The sequence below is a fragment of the Oryza glaberrima genome, chromosome 3, assembly GCF_000147395.1.
Source record: "Oryza glaberrima chromosome 3, OglaRS2, whole genome shotgun sequence".
NCBI lineage: Eukaryota > Viridiplantae > Streptophyta > Magnoliopsida > Poales > Poaceae > Oryza > Oryza glaberrima.
The window spans coordinates 4,794,135-4,809,759 of NC_068328.1; the positions used below are offsets into that span (position 1 = coordinate 4,794,135).

The 15,625-nt window shown below is 45.3% G+C and overlaps 2 protein-coding genes across 12 annotated transcripts; one reads left to right on the top strand and one right to left on the bottom strand.

Moving 5' to 3' along the window:
• Positions 1-435: 435 nt before the first annotated feature.
• LOC127768764 (uncharacterized) lies at positions 436-5,032 on the bottom strand. 11 transcript variants are annotated; one of them, XM_052294405.1, is made up of 8 exons: positions 4,872-5,032; positions 3,941-3,995; positions 2,814-3,102; positions 2,434-2,501; positions 2,139-2,343; positions 1,931-2,027; positions 1,092-1,174; positions 436-677 (listed from the first exon to the last, which is right to left on the bottom strand). In XM_052294405.1, exons 2-8 carry the CDS (start codon positions 3,959-3,961, stop codon positions 670-672), a joined length of 771 nt encoding a protein of 256 aa, XP_052150365.1. In that variant the 5' UTR covers positions 3,962-3,995; positions 4,872-5,032; the 3' UTR covers positions 436-669. The 11 variants fall into 11 exon arrangements, with proteins under 11 accessions (XP_052150365.1, XP_052150363.1, XP_052150360.1 ...); XM_052294403.1 differs by having other exon boundaries at positions 3,929-3,995; XM_052294400.1 differs by lacking the exon at positions 4,872-5,032 and adding an exon at positions 4,249-4,599 and having other exon boundaries at positions 3,929-3,995.
• A 7,917-nt stretch (positions 5,033-12,949) lies between these two features.
• LOC127767031 (polyol transporter 5-like) lies at positions 12,950-15,373 on the top strand. The gene is made up of 2 exons (XM_052292232.1): positions 12,950-13,308; positions 13,408-15,373. The coding sequence occupies exons 1-2, from the start codon at positions 13,191-13,193 to the stop codon at positions 14,841-14,843; spliced, it is 1,554 nt and encodes a 517-aa protein (XP_052148192.1). The 5' UTR covers positions 12,950-13,190; the 3' UTR covers positions 14,844-15,373.
• The last annotated feature ends 252 nt before the right edge of the window (positions 15,374-15,625 follow it).

Sequence of the window (15,625 nt, forward strand, 5' to 3'; positions counted from 1 at the left end):
GGAAACGTGAGAGTAAAAATGTATTTGTTCTCTATATGTCCTCCGAAGGAACACACCCAAGCCTTTTCTTCTCCATCATTAAGTCAAATATCACTCAACTATATGCATTGTGATATTTGGAGAGGAATATTTGCAATCCAGGAGCAGCGCATAGAACATCATGCATCTATGCAGTAATGCAATACAGCATGCCAACATCGAAAGAATGCCATAAAGCATCCATATAGCACTTGTGTAAAAGAGATAAGCCAAAACACAAGGGTAGCAGGCTAGCAGCACTTATGTAGAACAGTTGAATACCGCACCGTGTGGCGGCAGCTAGAGCACAAAAACAGCAAGGGGTGTGATCAACGTGATCCATTTCAATTTTTAGGGAACACTGGTTATATCAATCAGTTCGTATGTGGTCAAGAACTGCCTCATCACACATTAGAATGGGAGCAAGTTATACAATGGGATATAATTTCCCGTATGTTCTATCAGCAACACTTACAATATTGCAAAAGCAAGTACAAGGTGTATCTGTGAATTATTGCTCGTAACGTTTAGTATAGTGATCAGCAACATGGGATAAAAAGAAAAAAAAAGGCAAAACTATTGTTAAGCTTCCAGCTCCAGGAGTGGCTTTCTACACATGACATGTTGTCTTCTCTATCTCAGTATCAGCTCTCATTTACCTGAGATGTAAAACGTTAGTGTCAGCTATAAACAAGTAACATGCATTATAATCGAAGGGTAAAGCCGTGTTAGTGCATTCAGAGCTATTGGCACATTCTTTCCATATGAATGGTTGGTAAGCGTAGGTAATGCTTGAGAGTGAAAACATCCCAGGACAACATTCAAAGTTACCATGCGCAAATAATTTTTGTGTTAATTCCTAGGTGAAAACGAGGCCATCCAAAATATGAAAACATAGCTTTTTAAGGGAAAAGAAGATGACATTGTGAGTTCATCCGTAGGAACCTTATTTTCATAGGGCCCAAGGTAAATGTCAAACAAAATGTTGCTGTGCTTGTAAAACATAGATAAACAGACAGATTAATTTCACTGCAGTATATTTCTATTTTCTAGGAATGAGAAAACAAACTTACCAAAATTTTGGTATTTCTTCGAGAATTTATAGAATGCTTTCACAATGGCGCCATATTTCATTGAATTCAGTGGTCCCATATGCCTGGATGAGACATGGAAGAGATATTTCAATGGTGGAAATAGTCAAATAGATAATGAGATCGAATTGCCGAGGTGCATGATTTCAGAATATGATTGAAGCATGCAGTCCTTTTATGAAGATAAAGATACCTCTCCTAACATTTACATGCAAACCTGTTAGGACTGGTATATAAATATCTCTTTGGAGGATAATTAAATAGCTCAAAGTATAAAAGAACTATTACTTGGGAACAAGAAAATAGTGACTAGATTGGGTACTGAATGGTTATTTAATTACACCATACATGGGCTTACGCACCTAAAAGCGAAATTGAGTCTGTTTGTTGTAATGCCATATGATCACGCTAAAATTTGAATAATCTTATTCTATAATGATATTACTATAGGCATGAGCAGGAGTTATTCTGTGTATCATATTCTTTCTTTTTTACTCCCTCTGATTTAAAATGAAGAGTTCTCTACTCTTCTCTAAAAGTATGTTGTTATCTGACTTCAAGGCATGTCCTCCATTTGTTCCTCCTATGCCTTTGCTCATTGAATGCTACAACTCCCATGTATGAGGTACCATTTCTAGTGTGTAATTACTACAGGGCAACAAGGTCACTTAACACTTTCTTAATTTCTAAGCATAACTCTATAAGGACCTACATTTGGAATAAGAGGGACAAGAGTGGTGCGCATGTAGTTTGAGTTCATTATCACAGGATCAATGCAAAATGCGAACAGAAAAACTAAAATGACCAAAAAAAAGACATACATTATCTCAGTATACCGCAATCTCCATGCAGGAAAACCTAAATGGCATCTAGCAGGGCCATACACAAGAAGAAGATCAGGTTCTGGTCCACCACAACCTAATGAACGCAGCAGGAACAATTGGTCATATAGATTTATAATGATATAACTGATAAATGAGTATTATAAATTACAACATGCATTAAAAATGGAAGGTTTTCCAAGCATACCTATTGCTTTCAATGCACCGGACATGTCAGCTTCTGTAAATACTATTTCACCATTTCCACAAGTATTCCTATTGCCGTTCACACAAGTTGAGCAAAGTAAGCTGGCTGCTTTAGCAATCCCATCCTTGCCATCAGAACCAGAAATACACTCTATTGTCATCTCTTTATGACAACAGGTCAAAGCTTTTGTATTTGCACCCACATCCTACATGTTGTCATGGACATGAGGGAATATCGATATCAATGTCATGGAATAAGAAAACAAAGCAACAAAAAGCTCGATTATGTGACTTACCAGATATTTTCCTGAATTCCCATATCTTGAACCATTCATAGCAGGTGCAAATGTTTTCTTCAGCACTCCTATGGTGCAACATAAAGTGTTAATGTGCATCCCTTGGTGCACTAGGTCACTAGACAGTGACACAGTGTTGCTTAAATATCAGAAACTAAAGTGTAAAAGGATTAAAAGGAAACATGGCTATAATTTGAATTATTCATCCACTGTTCTCCAAATAACAAAGACCACTGTTTCTCAAAGCCATTTAATTTCTTATACTCATGTTCATTTTGATGAAAGGGAAAATGTTATATGTATGTACTAGGCCACTGGAGATATTCTGCAAAGGAAACAATAGCATTCTACAAATGCAAATAGCAAACTCATTGTCTTACCATCAATGTCATAAAGACATACATACTTCACACCAACATTTGAGAGCCAACATAAGAGCTGATTGATCTTTGCAACATTTTTAGCTTCTCTGCTATCTACCACAACAGCCAAGTGTTTGAGTCTATCCAGTTGGAATTTCCGATACTTTGGAATCAGCCCGAATGAAATGAGATAGCATTCTATACTGTAGATCAGATCAAACCATAAACTGAAAAGGCTGATTGCTAAGTGGACGATGAACCAAAGCAACCCCAGAATCAGCTTGATAATCACTGATGGTCGAGACATCTGCACATCGAGACAGAGGCACAACTTTCAATGTTCTTTCTTCCCCAACAATAGACATATATTTCAGGAAACAGAGAAGTATATCCATTTGCAACAATTGGCTTTGGAATCTAACCCTTAATGAGTTCAAATGATTTAATGGTAATAGCATCTGACAACTGGATTGTTATACCATGCATATTGCTTATGCGTCACAACATTACTCTTGAGAATCTGATACTCAATTCAAACAATACATGAAAACTGAGAATGGATCAGCATGAAACAAAAAGGTTGACATTTACATTGTCCCCAACAAGGCAATAACTTGAAGAACTTGAATCAATTTAAAATAGGGTTGCAATACCAGGAGATCTTTCCAAGGAAAGCCAAGACAACAAATATGATAGCTTGACATAATTGAAATTTTTTTATTGGACTAAGTCAGTATTGAACTTTCAGCTAAGATCATCAAAATAATGGACGAGGTCAACAAGAAAACTTTCAGCTAAGGTCATGATATGTCAAAAGAGACAAATCACAGAAATCTTCTTTATCAAGCAATTGCAAATAGAAACAAATAGGAAACTACTCCAAAAGAAGTTAATGCATTGTCTCTGCTATACTTATCCCTTCCACTCACCAGTACAGACTGTCACTGCAAAAAACCCGTCTGTAAGATTAAAAATAGTATGTTTCTGCAGGACAATAGCAACCCAGCCTACCTACCCTTATTCACAGAAAGAATACACACGCAAGTTTTTTAGTCTATATTAATTCAATCTCATTCTATAAATAGGAGGGAAATAAGTCTCTACAGGACGGCAAGAAGAAGAGCTAAATTCACCAGCATCCATACATGTGGAGGAGACTGATTCATGAATAGGGGAATCTCATTGGCCACAAATGCCGCCCTGCACAAGAACCACAAGATAATTATTTCTTGAGAAAGGACAAAGTGGATATCATACATCTAGCAAATTGTGTGAGCGTCAAAATTTTGAGAAGTTGATCTGAACTTATTGTCTGAACCAAGGATTACAGTACCATCCTTCTTAATAAAAAAGAAACTAACAAATAACAGAGGAGAAAGGGAGAGAAAAGAAGAGAGTACAGCAAGGAAATGGGATTATGAGACGAAAGCGAAGGCAAGCAAACAAATCTGACATGGCCTTGGAATCAATTGCGTCACAGCTGAGCTGAGATAGATGAGAAGAAACCAAAGGATGCACCAAGACCAGCTACGATCTATCAAAAAACAGAGAAATCGAATTTGTGGCTGGAGCTGGCAAGAGCTACAATCACAGAACTCTTATGGGTTGTTATATCATAGCGTCTGGCGTGTCAGCTGTGCTGTTGACGCATCGTGTTCCTATGCTAGAGACTAGACTACTAGAGTCTTCGGAGAATTTCTCCCCTTTTTCGTTTTCTAAGGTTTATTAACTTCCTTTTTTTAGAGGCTTTAGCCAGTGAGCGATTTCCACGGCATCGTTGCAGGTACTAGCTTACATATGCACATGTAAACATCAAGCACCAGTTGAATAAACTAAAAGCCAATGCACCAAACGCGTGGTATCGATTCAAAGTCGAGCTCAATAATTTACTTCGCTCGCATCCAACCATATCTCTCTCGCACGGGCACGGCTTCATGCTGCTCAGTAATGCCGAGGAACTGGTCGGCTGGTTGTTCTTCTCACGCATTGCCACAAACACCTAGCATGCGAACCACGAAACGCACGCGCCAAATAAGGTTTTTCCACGGTAAAGCAGGGAGGGAAGGGGGTTGAGACCTGCTGCATGCTACCGCTCGAACCGAAGGCCGCGCCGCTGCCGCGCTTCCGCCGGTGAGCCGGTCAGCGTCGCATCTGGTGCGGGCGGAGGCGGAGGCGGAGGCGGCTGCTGCGGCCGGTGATGGAGAGAGGTTTGTTTTCCCCAATTCACTCACGATCTGGAGGAGGACTTCGAAGACGAAAGGTGGAGTAGAAAAATACGAAAAATAATCAGGCCGACGACCAAATTTTGACTAGTAATTAATTAATTAACCTATGTACCTGTGGGCTGAAAGCCTGAAACACAATGGGCCTACCTTCCAGGTCTGGGATGCACCCGAGAGGCCCGAATATACCAGCCCATGGTTTCAATCAGCCGATGGGCCGTCCTAACTCCGTCCCAAACCAAAAAGATCAAAACGCTCATTCCAAATTCAAATGCATCATCAGCCTTTTATGATTTTTTTTTTTGTTTCCGATTGCATATCAAGCGTACATGTACACACACATCACTACAACATCACACTCATCCACTCAAAGAGGCATAAATTAGCGGCAAAGTGCTTTATCTCACTAGATTTCTATTAGAAGCTCACTTTCGTATGTATAATATTCGTGGGGTGGTACTAGTATTTGAATCTTGGTGAGTAAAGTTATGTACCCACTGACTCCACCACTACATTACGCATGCTTTCCCTTTATGATTCTATATATCTATATATTCTCAAATAATTATTATCCTTTTTTTCGAGTACAAATAATTATCTTTTTTTCTCGAAAATGATTATCAACCTTACCTACCTTAAAAACACATATATAATATATCCAACAGAGTTTAAATTCTACTCTACCCACGCGTGGCACACATATGCGGATCCCTTTTTAATAGGATTTTAGTGAGGTGAGGTATTTGTCACATGTCTTTCGTCTTTTTAGCTTGTGTAACTCTGGATGGGTATATGGTGTACTCCCTTTATTTTAGAAAAAAAAGAATAACTTTTAGTGATGAATCTGATGGTTTTTCTGAGATGGAGGAAGTACATGTAACATGTTATATGGTATGTACATTTACATCTTCTATGTAATAGGAAAAGAATCACACTATTATTAGTCTTCCTCAAAAGAAAGAACATTACTAATCAATCTCCTCTCAGGGAAAAAATATACGCATTTTCAGTTCATCTCTTCCCTAAGAAAGAGTTCTGTTACTGTGAAACGCTGCAGAACGCCTGAACCCATCGCTGGCTTCGCTGTCGAGTAACAATAAGAATAAGAATCGGATGTGAACACTCCTCTCTCAGTGGTGTCAAACCGAGGCATTGTTGTCAAGATTTCTTCCACGACCCAGCAGCAGTGCTGCTCCGATTCATAGGCTTACGTGGTCGTCGTATTCAGGTTTTCATTTCATGTTTGCCGTCTCAGTATTGCTAATTCTGCAGGGTTTAGTGGACCTGGTATCAGGCCCAATAATGGTGGCAACGGGATGCCCCTTATCTTGGGATACATGGCTATCATGCATCCATGTAAACCCACTATGTTATTCTTCTTATACGTATCGTATTGATTATTTGTGTTTGGACTTTATGTTAACAAGTTGTAATACTCCTTTTTTCGTCAAAGATACATCAATGTTTATATTACTAGTATACTCTTTATCACATTCTGAAAAATTGGCCAAAAAATGGTTTGTGACTCAGCTTAATTATTGCTGCTTACCAATTTCTGGCTTTGTCAAGACGTACAGTGCATGCACCTCAATACTGCAGAAAAGGAACAAAAAACTTTTGGCAGGAAGGAGGATGGATGAGGTTTACAGCTTGGTAATGCTGACAAAGAAACAGATAACTTTGGCAGTGAATAGACTGTTGTCTCAATACAGGTGGCATGGATGCATAGTGTGCACTGTGCACTCTTTCTGAAAGACTGCATATCTGTATCTGTACTTCTGTAGCAATTTAGTGTCTAAACTTCACTGCAGTTTACAAAGGTAATTAGTAGTCTTATGCCAACCAAGATTCAAATGTGGGTGGATGGCTTTTTTTCAAACATGAAAACCACCTGTTGAATATAATGGCAAGTTGTCCAAATTTTGAAGAGAGAGACGTATCAAATTGGACCTAGCCCTTCCATTGTTCAATAGTCCTCCCACCGAGGGTGACATTTTGGGTGCTCCAACGGAAGACACTGAAAGGAACTGAACTGAAACTGAAAGGGAGGACAGGGTCCTTCACTCTCCCACACAGTAGCTAATGCTTCCATTTCATAGCAGCTTTCATACCGGAACAAAATGGGTGAAAGTATCATAATGTGCTCAATGAAACCGAAACGACACCACATAATTGTCCTTGTACAAATCAGAGCATTTTGGGTTGACCTTTATTGTACTAGCCCAATGCTATGAACGTAAGATATTTTTAAAAATGAAAGAATTCTACATGAATGCTGGAGAAATACAATTCTCGTAAAAGAAAAAAACTACATTCCGAAGAAGAACTAAAACATTTAGATGAGCCATTAGTGTCTGAAGGATATTTAGGGGTTGTTTGGTCCTTGATGTACATTGTCAAACCACATCTTAATTAGTCATGCTATAATTTATTAGGTATATGTTTGTTTCACTACCGTAACTTAGCCTTATCACGGTTTCTTATACTTTGGATCCGTAAGTTATTCACTCATCTTTTTAGCAAGTCATGTCATAAGTGTGACCAAAAATTTCATGGCCACACTTTAGCAAAAGTTAGTTATGACAAATTTAATTTTTCGTTATGACAAATTTAATCACCAACCAAACACCAAACAGCCCTCAATGCAGCACTTGGCATGCTTTTTTTACTGCCTCCATTTTAGAACCATTGAATTACAGATTTTAAATAGTTAGATTATAATGAACAAAAGTCTAATGCCTATATTCACACATTAATACGACATCGGACATCCTTTTGACGTTTATAATTCTTTTTAGAGAAAGAAGACGAGTTATAAATTTTTTTATAGAAATACGCAAAAAAAACACATATTTGTATAAAGAGGAATAATAGTTACTTACAAATCAAACATAAAATCCGAAGGGGATGGGATACCGGAGCGGAACAAAGGACTTAAGCTACAATTTCACAACCGATTGGAACGACCTAGGGACTCCTGAAACTAGAGACCAAGCGCCGGTCCTCCGCAGCCATAGCTTTCACTACTTCCGCCCAGGGCCGTTGTTGGAGGTTGAAGACCCGGTTGTTTTTCTCCTTCCTGATCATCCAAGCTACTAGCGTTGTTTTTCTCCCTAACGACGATCTTTCGCGACTTTCTTCCTGCGAAGGCAAAGCCACACTGTTGGAAGGAGGCCTCATGCAGAGGGAGGCAATCCGGCTAATTAATTACCCTGAGAACCCATCACCAGAGCTGGCGGGATTCTGGGCAATCAATCAGGACGAGTTATAAATTATAGAGTCTGTTGATAATAATTTAGGAACGGATGGTAGTACAATGATTGTTACTCCTACTTCATACTACCTAGGACGGAAATTGTCGTGCATCCGGCAAGGATGGAGCCGACTGCCCGAGTGCCCGTCTGGATCCTGATCGCAACGGCTGATGGACGCGAGTGGCAATGGGCGGCCGGTTTCACCACTTTCACGTCTGTCTCCGCCGATAATCCCAGCTCTCCCGTCTCCACTTCGTCACGGGCGCGCGCCTGAACCATCAGCCATCGAGGTGTGTCATCATGTCACCCCCTGCGTAATGCCGCGCGTGATCTGATCGCTCTTGACTGCACGCGGACTCCCGGTCGTCCGGCGTGCTGTGCTGTCTTTCGCAAATCCATTCGCAATGGCAGGGCAGGTCGGTCGATCCATCCAGCGAGCGCTAAAGACGACGATTCACTCGCTCACCCGCGTCGAGCTCGTCGGCAGAAGCAATTTTTTTGGTTCTTCGCCTTTTTCTGCGTGATGTCGTCCTTGCCCGTCAATCCGCTTCGTGCACGCGCAAAAAAGAAAGTAAGATGAGATCAGAAAACGAATTGCTGTGACACCGCGGGATCTATCATCGTATCCCATTGCTGAGAACTGAGAGATACTATAGTAATCGGCATGGCTCAGGTATGGATCAAATCATCTTTAGTATTTGCAAGGATAAACAAAGATAATGGCAGGATTGGCAACTTTGCCTGGCCGTTTTGGTATCCTTTTTCCAAGGCCCAATCTAGTTACTCGGCAAAGGAGAAAACGCTGATGAGCACAGAAAGGCGCCATCATTGCATACGCATCAGAGCAAAAAACGATCGGAAGAGGGCTGAAAAGCGTTATGTCGTCATGGACACTGCTAGAAATAGGAGCCCAACTCACGATGTTCCATCGATCTTGTCTTGATAAGCACTTCTGCAGCAAGAGTGCTGAAACAGTGAAACCATCTGGAATTAATCCCTTGCAAAAGGCAGCAAGGTACACCCACCCTCCTCCTCTCCATCCAAACTTTTTCTCACTCTTAAAGATGGCTTTAGGGATTTTTTTACATCCGCACCAAAAGCTTTTTTTTTAAAAAAAAACTTCGAGTTCTGAGTTCTGACAGGCACACGGCCAAGTTCGGCACCTTCGAGCGTGGCTTGCAACACGTAGATAGCACTAGCAGATCCCAAAAGCTAATCCACGTGATGAAGAAGGAATCAGTATAGCGAATGCGCTTTTGCTCTTTACCATCCATCTAGGCATATGCAGCTCCTCAATTGTCGTCCTCAAGCTGCATAACAGCAACTGCACATACACAGAACTGATGCTCTACTGATTGGGAGTGTGCTTTCAGTAACATTGATGCAAAACTTTCTCAAGGTGCATATATATAATCACAGTAGCACATGCACATAAATGATGCTCTACCTATTGAAGTCTGTTTTTCAGTAACATTGATCAGGATGACATACTACTACTTTCTGTTGCACCAATCTGAGGCATCCTGATTCCTGGAGAAGACCGCAGCATATCGCCCGGTACAAGTCATCCATCAAATGTCAGAAATCCAAATGGTTCTATCCCCAGAGCAAACAAGTTTTTCTGTTCTCCAATCTGGAACAGTTCATCCTTCCTATCAGAAAAGGAAGAGAGAGGTTCCAAAGTTTATTTGTTCTGCCCAGATCCATCCTGAACCTTTTGACTCAGCTCTTCTTCCTCGCAGCTCCCAGTAAGTATACATACTAGTACGTGCAGGCAAATAGGCAATCCAAGATATTTTCGATGGTGTCCCCTGTTCTTTATCCGCAGAAAAGATCAGGTAAGGCTAGCTGGCCCATTGACATCTCATCAATCAATCTGTTCGCGAGAAGATGGAACAACCTTAGTAAAGTAGGGGAGTGTTGCTGAATAGGAGTGGAGTAAAACATGTGTGCACAATGAAGCTAAGCGATTGGCAGGGTAGCGGGAGTATCGGACACAAAGGGTTTATCGAGCAAGATAACTGTTGCTGCAAAAGCTACATATTGTACTGTGGATTAGTGGAAGTGTGGGTGGAGTAAGATAGCGGCAAAGCTGAACCATTGGATAGGAAAATTTAATACTCCTGCTAATGCTGATCGATTGAATCTACTAAGCTTGGAAAGCTGAGGCTGACAGTGAACTCGGGGGGCTACGTGTAAGGGAGCAACGGGCGCAAAGCTTATAGTGCAGGCCCAACGGATCAAAGCTGTTAAAGTCTTTGATCTGAGACATTAGACGTCAGATCATCAGGCCCCGGTAGGTAACAACTCACTAGCCGCGCAGCCTAAGCTAGTACAGTAAGGTCGATGTCCAACCAAGCTCAAAATTCCGTGGCAGAGATCCTGCATTTCCGCAACCGGGTGGCGATGGCCCTATCGATCGCAATCCGGATGAGAAGAACGGGGAGTAAAAAAGCAGAGCGGAGTAGGAACAAAGCATCAGTTTCTATTGGCAAATGGACAAGCTGCTGTAACTAACAGATGGTGCAGAGGCGGCTCGCTCTTTAATTACTTGTACCTCAGCTGGGCGGCCGGCCGGGCCGTCGCGTCGCGTCGCTCTCGCTGGGCACGGGAAGTCCAGCGATTCCCTGCCACACCCGCGGCTAGCCGCCACACACGCCAACGTCGCGGCGCTTTCCGTGGACCACCAGCCACACAATACTCTCTCCTCCAACCAGTTTCATCTCTCAGCTCGATCGATCGATCGATCGGCTAGCTCCTCCATCCCCGACCACAAATCACCCGGTGCGTGCATATCACACCATCACCACCACCTTGTGCTTGCATTATCACGGCAGTAACTGATCAATATGATCATTTCGTGCCTATGGCACAAACATAGGTGAAGCCTTGGACAAGTTTGCTATACCTACGTAACTACTCCTACTGGCTATTATTACTACACACATCGGCATCAATTCTGAAAATCACTTCGATAAGAAAAAAAATTGCATTCAAGAAAGCAATCAGCCGTGATGGTAACAGCCCAAGGCCGCAGCTAGCAGCAAAGCTACGATGCGATCTCCGATGGTACAGGAGAGTTCTTGAACGAACAGTACGTGGCTCTACGGCTAGTCACGCGTTGGGATCGATCCGGCGATGAGATCCGTGTGGGGGCAATCGATGCGAGCAATTTGATCCGATTGATCGCGCTAGCTTTGGTATGGAGTATGGACACAATAAAGGCGGGAAGGTTGAGCTTGAATTGGACGTGCAAGCGTGTGAGTTACTACAACTTACGACGTACTGGAGTACTCCTACAACATTGGGTGGTACGTGGCTCTAGCAACCGGAGCTAGCCGGGGTAGGCGCCTACGGTTAGGTCGAGGCGTGTTGCACGGTCGCAATCTACGTGACGACACGCAGCAGTAGAAAAAAAAATCTGTAGTACGATCACGATCGCAAGAGAAACACTGAAGAAACAACAGAAAGACAGAGAATCTATCACATGGTGAAAACCGGTCAGTACGTCGCAGTACAAGTTGTTGTACTCCAGTAATATCGGAAGATAGCCGTCGTCGAACCGGCCAAGCTGATAAAAACTAGCGTGATATTTACATCGATCCGCAGCAGAAGAGAGGATATCGATCGATCTAGTGGCGAGAACGAGCTCCGGACGGCGCGCGCTGTGCCAAGATGCGCTTTGTCGACGACGGGTCGGGACCGGGGTGGTGCGGTGCGGTGCGATATGCGAGCGCTCGGTGAATGCGACAGAGATGGTGGCGGCGCGCACGCGGGCCGGCACACACCGCACACGTGAGGATTTTGATGCCATTTGCAAGTTTGCAGGTGGTGCGCGCGCCTGGAGGATGCCATGGTGACGGCGGGTTGACGCATTGGAGAACGCACGCGCGCGCGGCCGATGGCTGCCTGACGGGGGAGGTTTTTGCGTGCGCGCGATGGCCGGAGCGCGTGGTGAGGACCCGGCGGTTGATAGATTCTGCATTGTGTAGTACTCTCTTTGCATTGCAGCTGTACAATTGTGGGAGTGTTTTTACGGTGTACTGGTTTAGACGGTTACGTGTATGCCACTACGTACTTTTTGCCGGTAAAATTGAACTCTGCCGAGTAGCTAAATACAGTCTTTTGGCTTTCAGAAATCTGAGGTGTGTACTGCAGTCTTTGGCTGGAGTACTCTTCCGTATGTTGCACTGCTGTTGATCCCGTGACCGGCCGTATGCCACAGCGCCAGGCTGCCGGCGACAGTTGATACTTGATTGGGTCCTGCCACGACTTGCGTATATACTTGCGGTAACCTGTCAATTGGTCATACGTCAAGGGTCAGTAAACCTCGTGCAAATTGCAGTCTTCCAATGACTTGGAGATACTAGTAAGAAAATTTCAGGAGAGCGAAAAATTAGCTAAACATTTTCTCTCGACAAAGCAAACCCCGTTTTATTTTATTTGTTATAGATCATTGATGTGAGACACCATCATGACCGAAATACAATGTTCCGTAGTAGTCTATCACTCAATCAAAGAGCACTATAACCCACTTTTACAAGTAGACAATACGTTCCTCGCCACACAAAAAAAACTTAATTATGCCGCTTATACCGAACGTGCACTGATTGCCCCCCATTTTCCCTTTTATTTTTTTTCGAACAATCACCAGCAGCCCTGCATATAAAAGAGGGCCAAGGGTTAGCTAGCCACACACCACCTCACTCGCGTTAGCTCGGATCTGTAGCAAAGAGCGAAGAGCGAAGCTGCAGCCTGCAGCTACGCTTGTTCGCTTGAGACCTAGGGTACGAGCAACAATAATAGAGAGTGACTGAGTGAGCGAGCACTGAGTAGCAAGGGCCCGGCACAAACAGGACGCAGCCGGCAACGTGTACGTCGAACCAAACAGAGAACAGCTAGCTAATCGATCGGTCGCCATGACCAAGGACGACGCCGTCCCGGTGGCCGTGGCGCCGGCGAAGCGCCCGCCCATCAACAAGTACGCCTTCGGCTGCGCTCTCCTCGCCTCCATGAACTCCGTCCTCCTCGGCTATGGTACGTCACGTTCGTCCGTACGTACGTGCATGCAAGCATTTAAATTAACCGGTTAAGATGTTCAGATGGTAATGGCGTTCTTGATCTGTGTATATGCAGATATCTCGGTGATGAGCGGCGCGCAGATATTCATGAAGGAGGATTTGAAGATCACCGACACGCAGATCGAGATCCTCGCCGGCGTCATCAACATCTACTCGCTGTTCGGCTCGCTGGCGGCGGGCATGACGTCCGACTGGCTGGGCCGGCGGTACACCATGGTGCTCGCCGCCGCCATCTTCTTCACGGGCGCGCTCCTCATGGGCCTCGCCCCGAACTACGCGTTCCTCATGGCCGGCCGCTTCGTGGCCGGCATCGGCGTCGGCTACGCGCTCATGATCGCGCCCGTGTACACCGCCGAGGTGGCGCCGACGTCGGCGCGCGGCTTCCTCACCTCGTTCCCGGAGGTGTTCAACAACAGCGGCATCCTCCTCGGCTACGTCTCCAACTTCGCCTTCGCGCGCCTCCCCGTCCACCTGAGCTGGCGCGCCATGTTCCTCGTCGGCGCCGTGCCGCCCATCTTCCTCGGCATCGCCGTCCTCGCCATGCCGGAGTCGCCCCGGTGGCTCGTCATGCGGGGCCGCATCGAGGACGCGCGCCGCGTGCTCCTCAAGACCTCCGACTCACCCGACGAGGCCGAGGACCGGCTCCTCGACATCAAGAAAGCCGTGGGCATCCCCGAGGACGCGTCCGATGGCGAGGACGTGGTCGCCATCGTCCGCGCGAACAAGGCCTCACAGGGAGAGGGGGTGTGGAAGGAGCTGCTGCTCAACCCGACGAGGCCCGTCCGCCGCATGCTCGTCGCCGGGCTCGGCCTGATGTTCATCCAGCAAGCCACCGGCGTCGACTGCGTCGTGATGTACAGCCCGCGGGTGTTCGAGCGCGCCGGCATTAAGTCGAAGACGAACTCGCTGGGGGCGTCCATGGCGGTGGGCGTTTGCAAGACCTTCTTCATCCCGATCGCGACGCTCCTCCTCGACCGAGTCGGACGGAGGCCGCTCCTCCTCGCCAGCGGCGGCGGCATGGCCATCTTCCTCTTCACCCTGGCCACGTCCCTGCTCATGATGGACCGGCGGCCGGAGGGCGAGGCGAAGGCGCTAGGCGCCATAAGCATCGCCGCGATGCTGTCGTTCGTGGCGTCGTTCGCCTCGGGGCTGGGCCCCGTCGCGTGGGTGTACACGTCGGAGATCTACCCGGTGCGGCTGCGTGCGCAGGCGGCGGCCATCGGGACGGGGCTGAACCGGCTGATGAGCGGTGCCACCACCATGTCCTTCCTCTCGCTCTCCAACGCCATCACCATCGCCGGGAGCTTCTACCTGTACGCGTCCATCGCCGCCGCAGGGTGGGTGTTCATGTACTTCTTCCTGCCGGAGACCAAGGGCAAGAGCCTGGAGGACACCGTGAAGCTCTTCGGCAAGGACACAGACGACGACGATGACGTCGACACTAGCCGCCATGAGCGCAAGAGGTCCACTGAGCTGAGCGCTCAGCACTGAACAGAACACGTCCGTCCCGAGTCCGAGTGTGGTCGAAGCCTATTCGTTCTCCGATAGAAAAAAGCTTCGACATCGTGTGTTGCTTTGTGAATCTTCAGATTCTGGCCACTTAGGTTAGATTGCTAGACTTTTGGATCTCGTGCACATCAGCTTGTTGGCCTTAGCCAACATGTAGGGACATTGAGCTGCTTTACGGGGGAAAAGATCGTGTGATATTCCACACTGCAGGGACGAATCCACGTAAAAAGGTCGCAGTCACCGTTGCGGTTACGCAGCTTGGCACGGATCTGTGGGTCTTTTTCACCCTGTACAACAATTCAACCGGCCAATCCTTCGACGACAGCATTGAGATCCAGGGAGCCAGGGTCTACCTGGCTATGTTTTCTTGTTCAGATATTACCGTGGCAGTGTAATTGTATACGAGTCTATAATGTATATAGCTTTTTTATGTATATGACTCGGTCACTTTTGTGTCCCTGTGTGACTGTCGCTTAATATAAAGGAGATTTCCTTTTATTTGTTTTACTGTACTGGTGCTGGAACACAAAATTTCATTCATTTCTGATTTTTTGGACTCGTTTTTGGGACAATCCACAGGAGATCTACGTGTGCGTCACTGCATTAAGAAGACAAAGCGCAGACTGGCTGCTACACATTTTGGGTCCAGATGGGGACGTGTAGTAGTTTTGATTGAAAGGACGAACTATTATGATGGCATGATATGCAATTCATCACAAGGCAAAACTATTTTCGTCATGTTTTATATAGATCCAAAAAGTGAA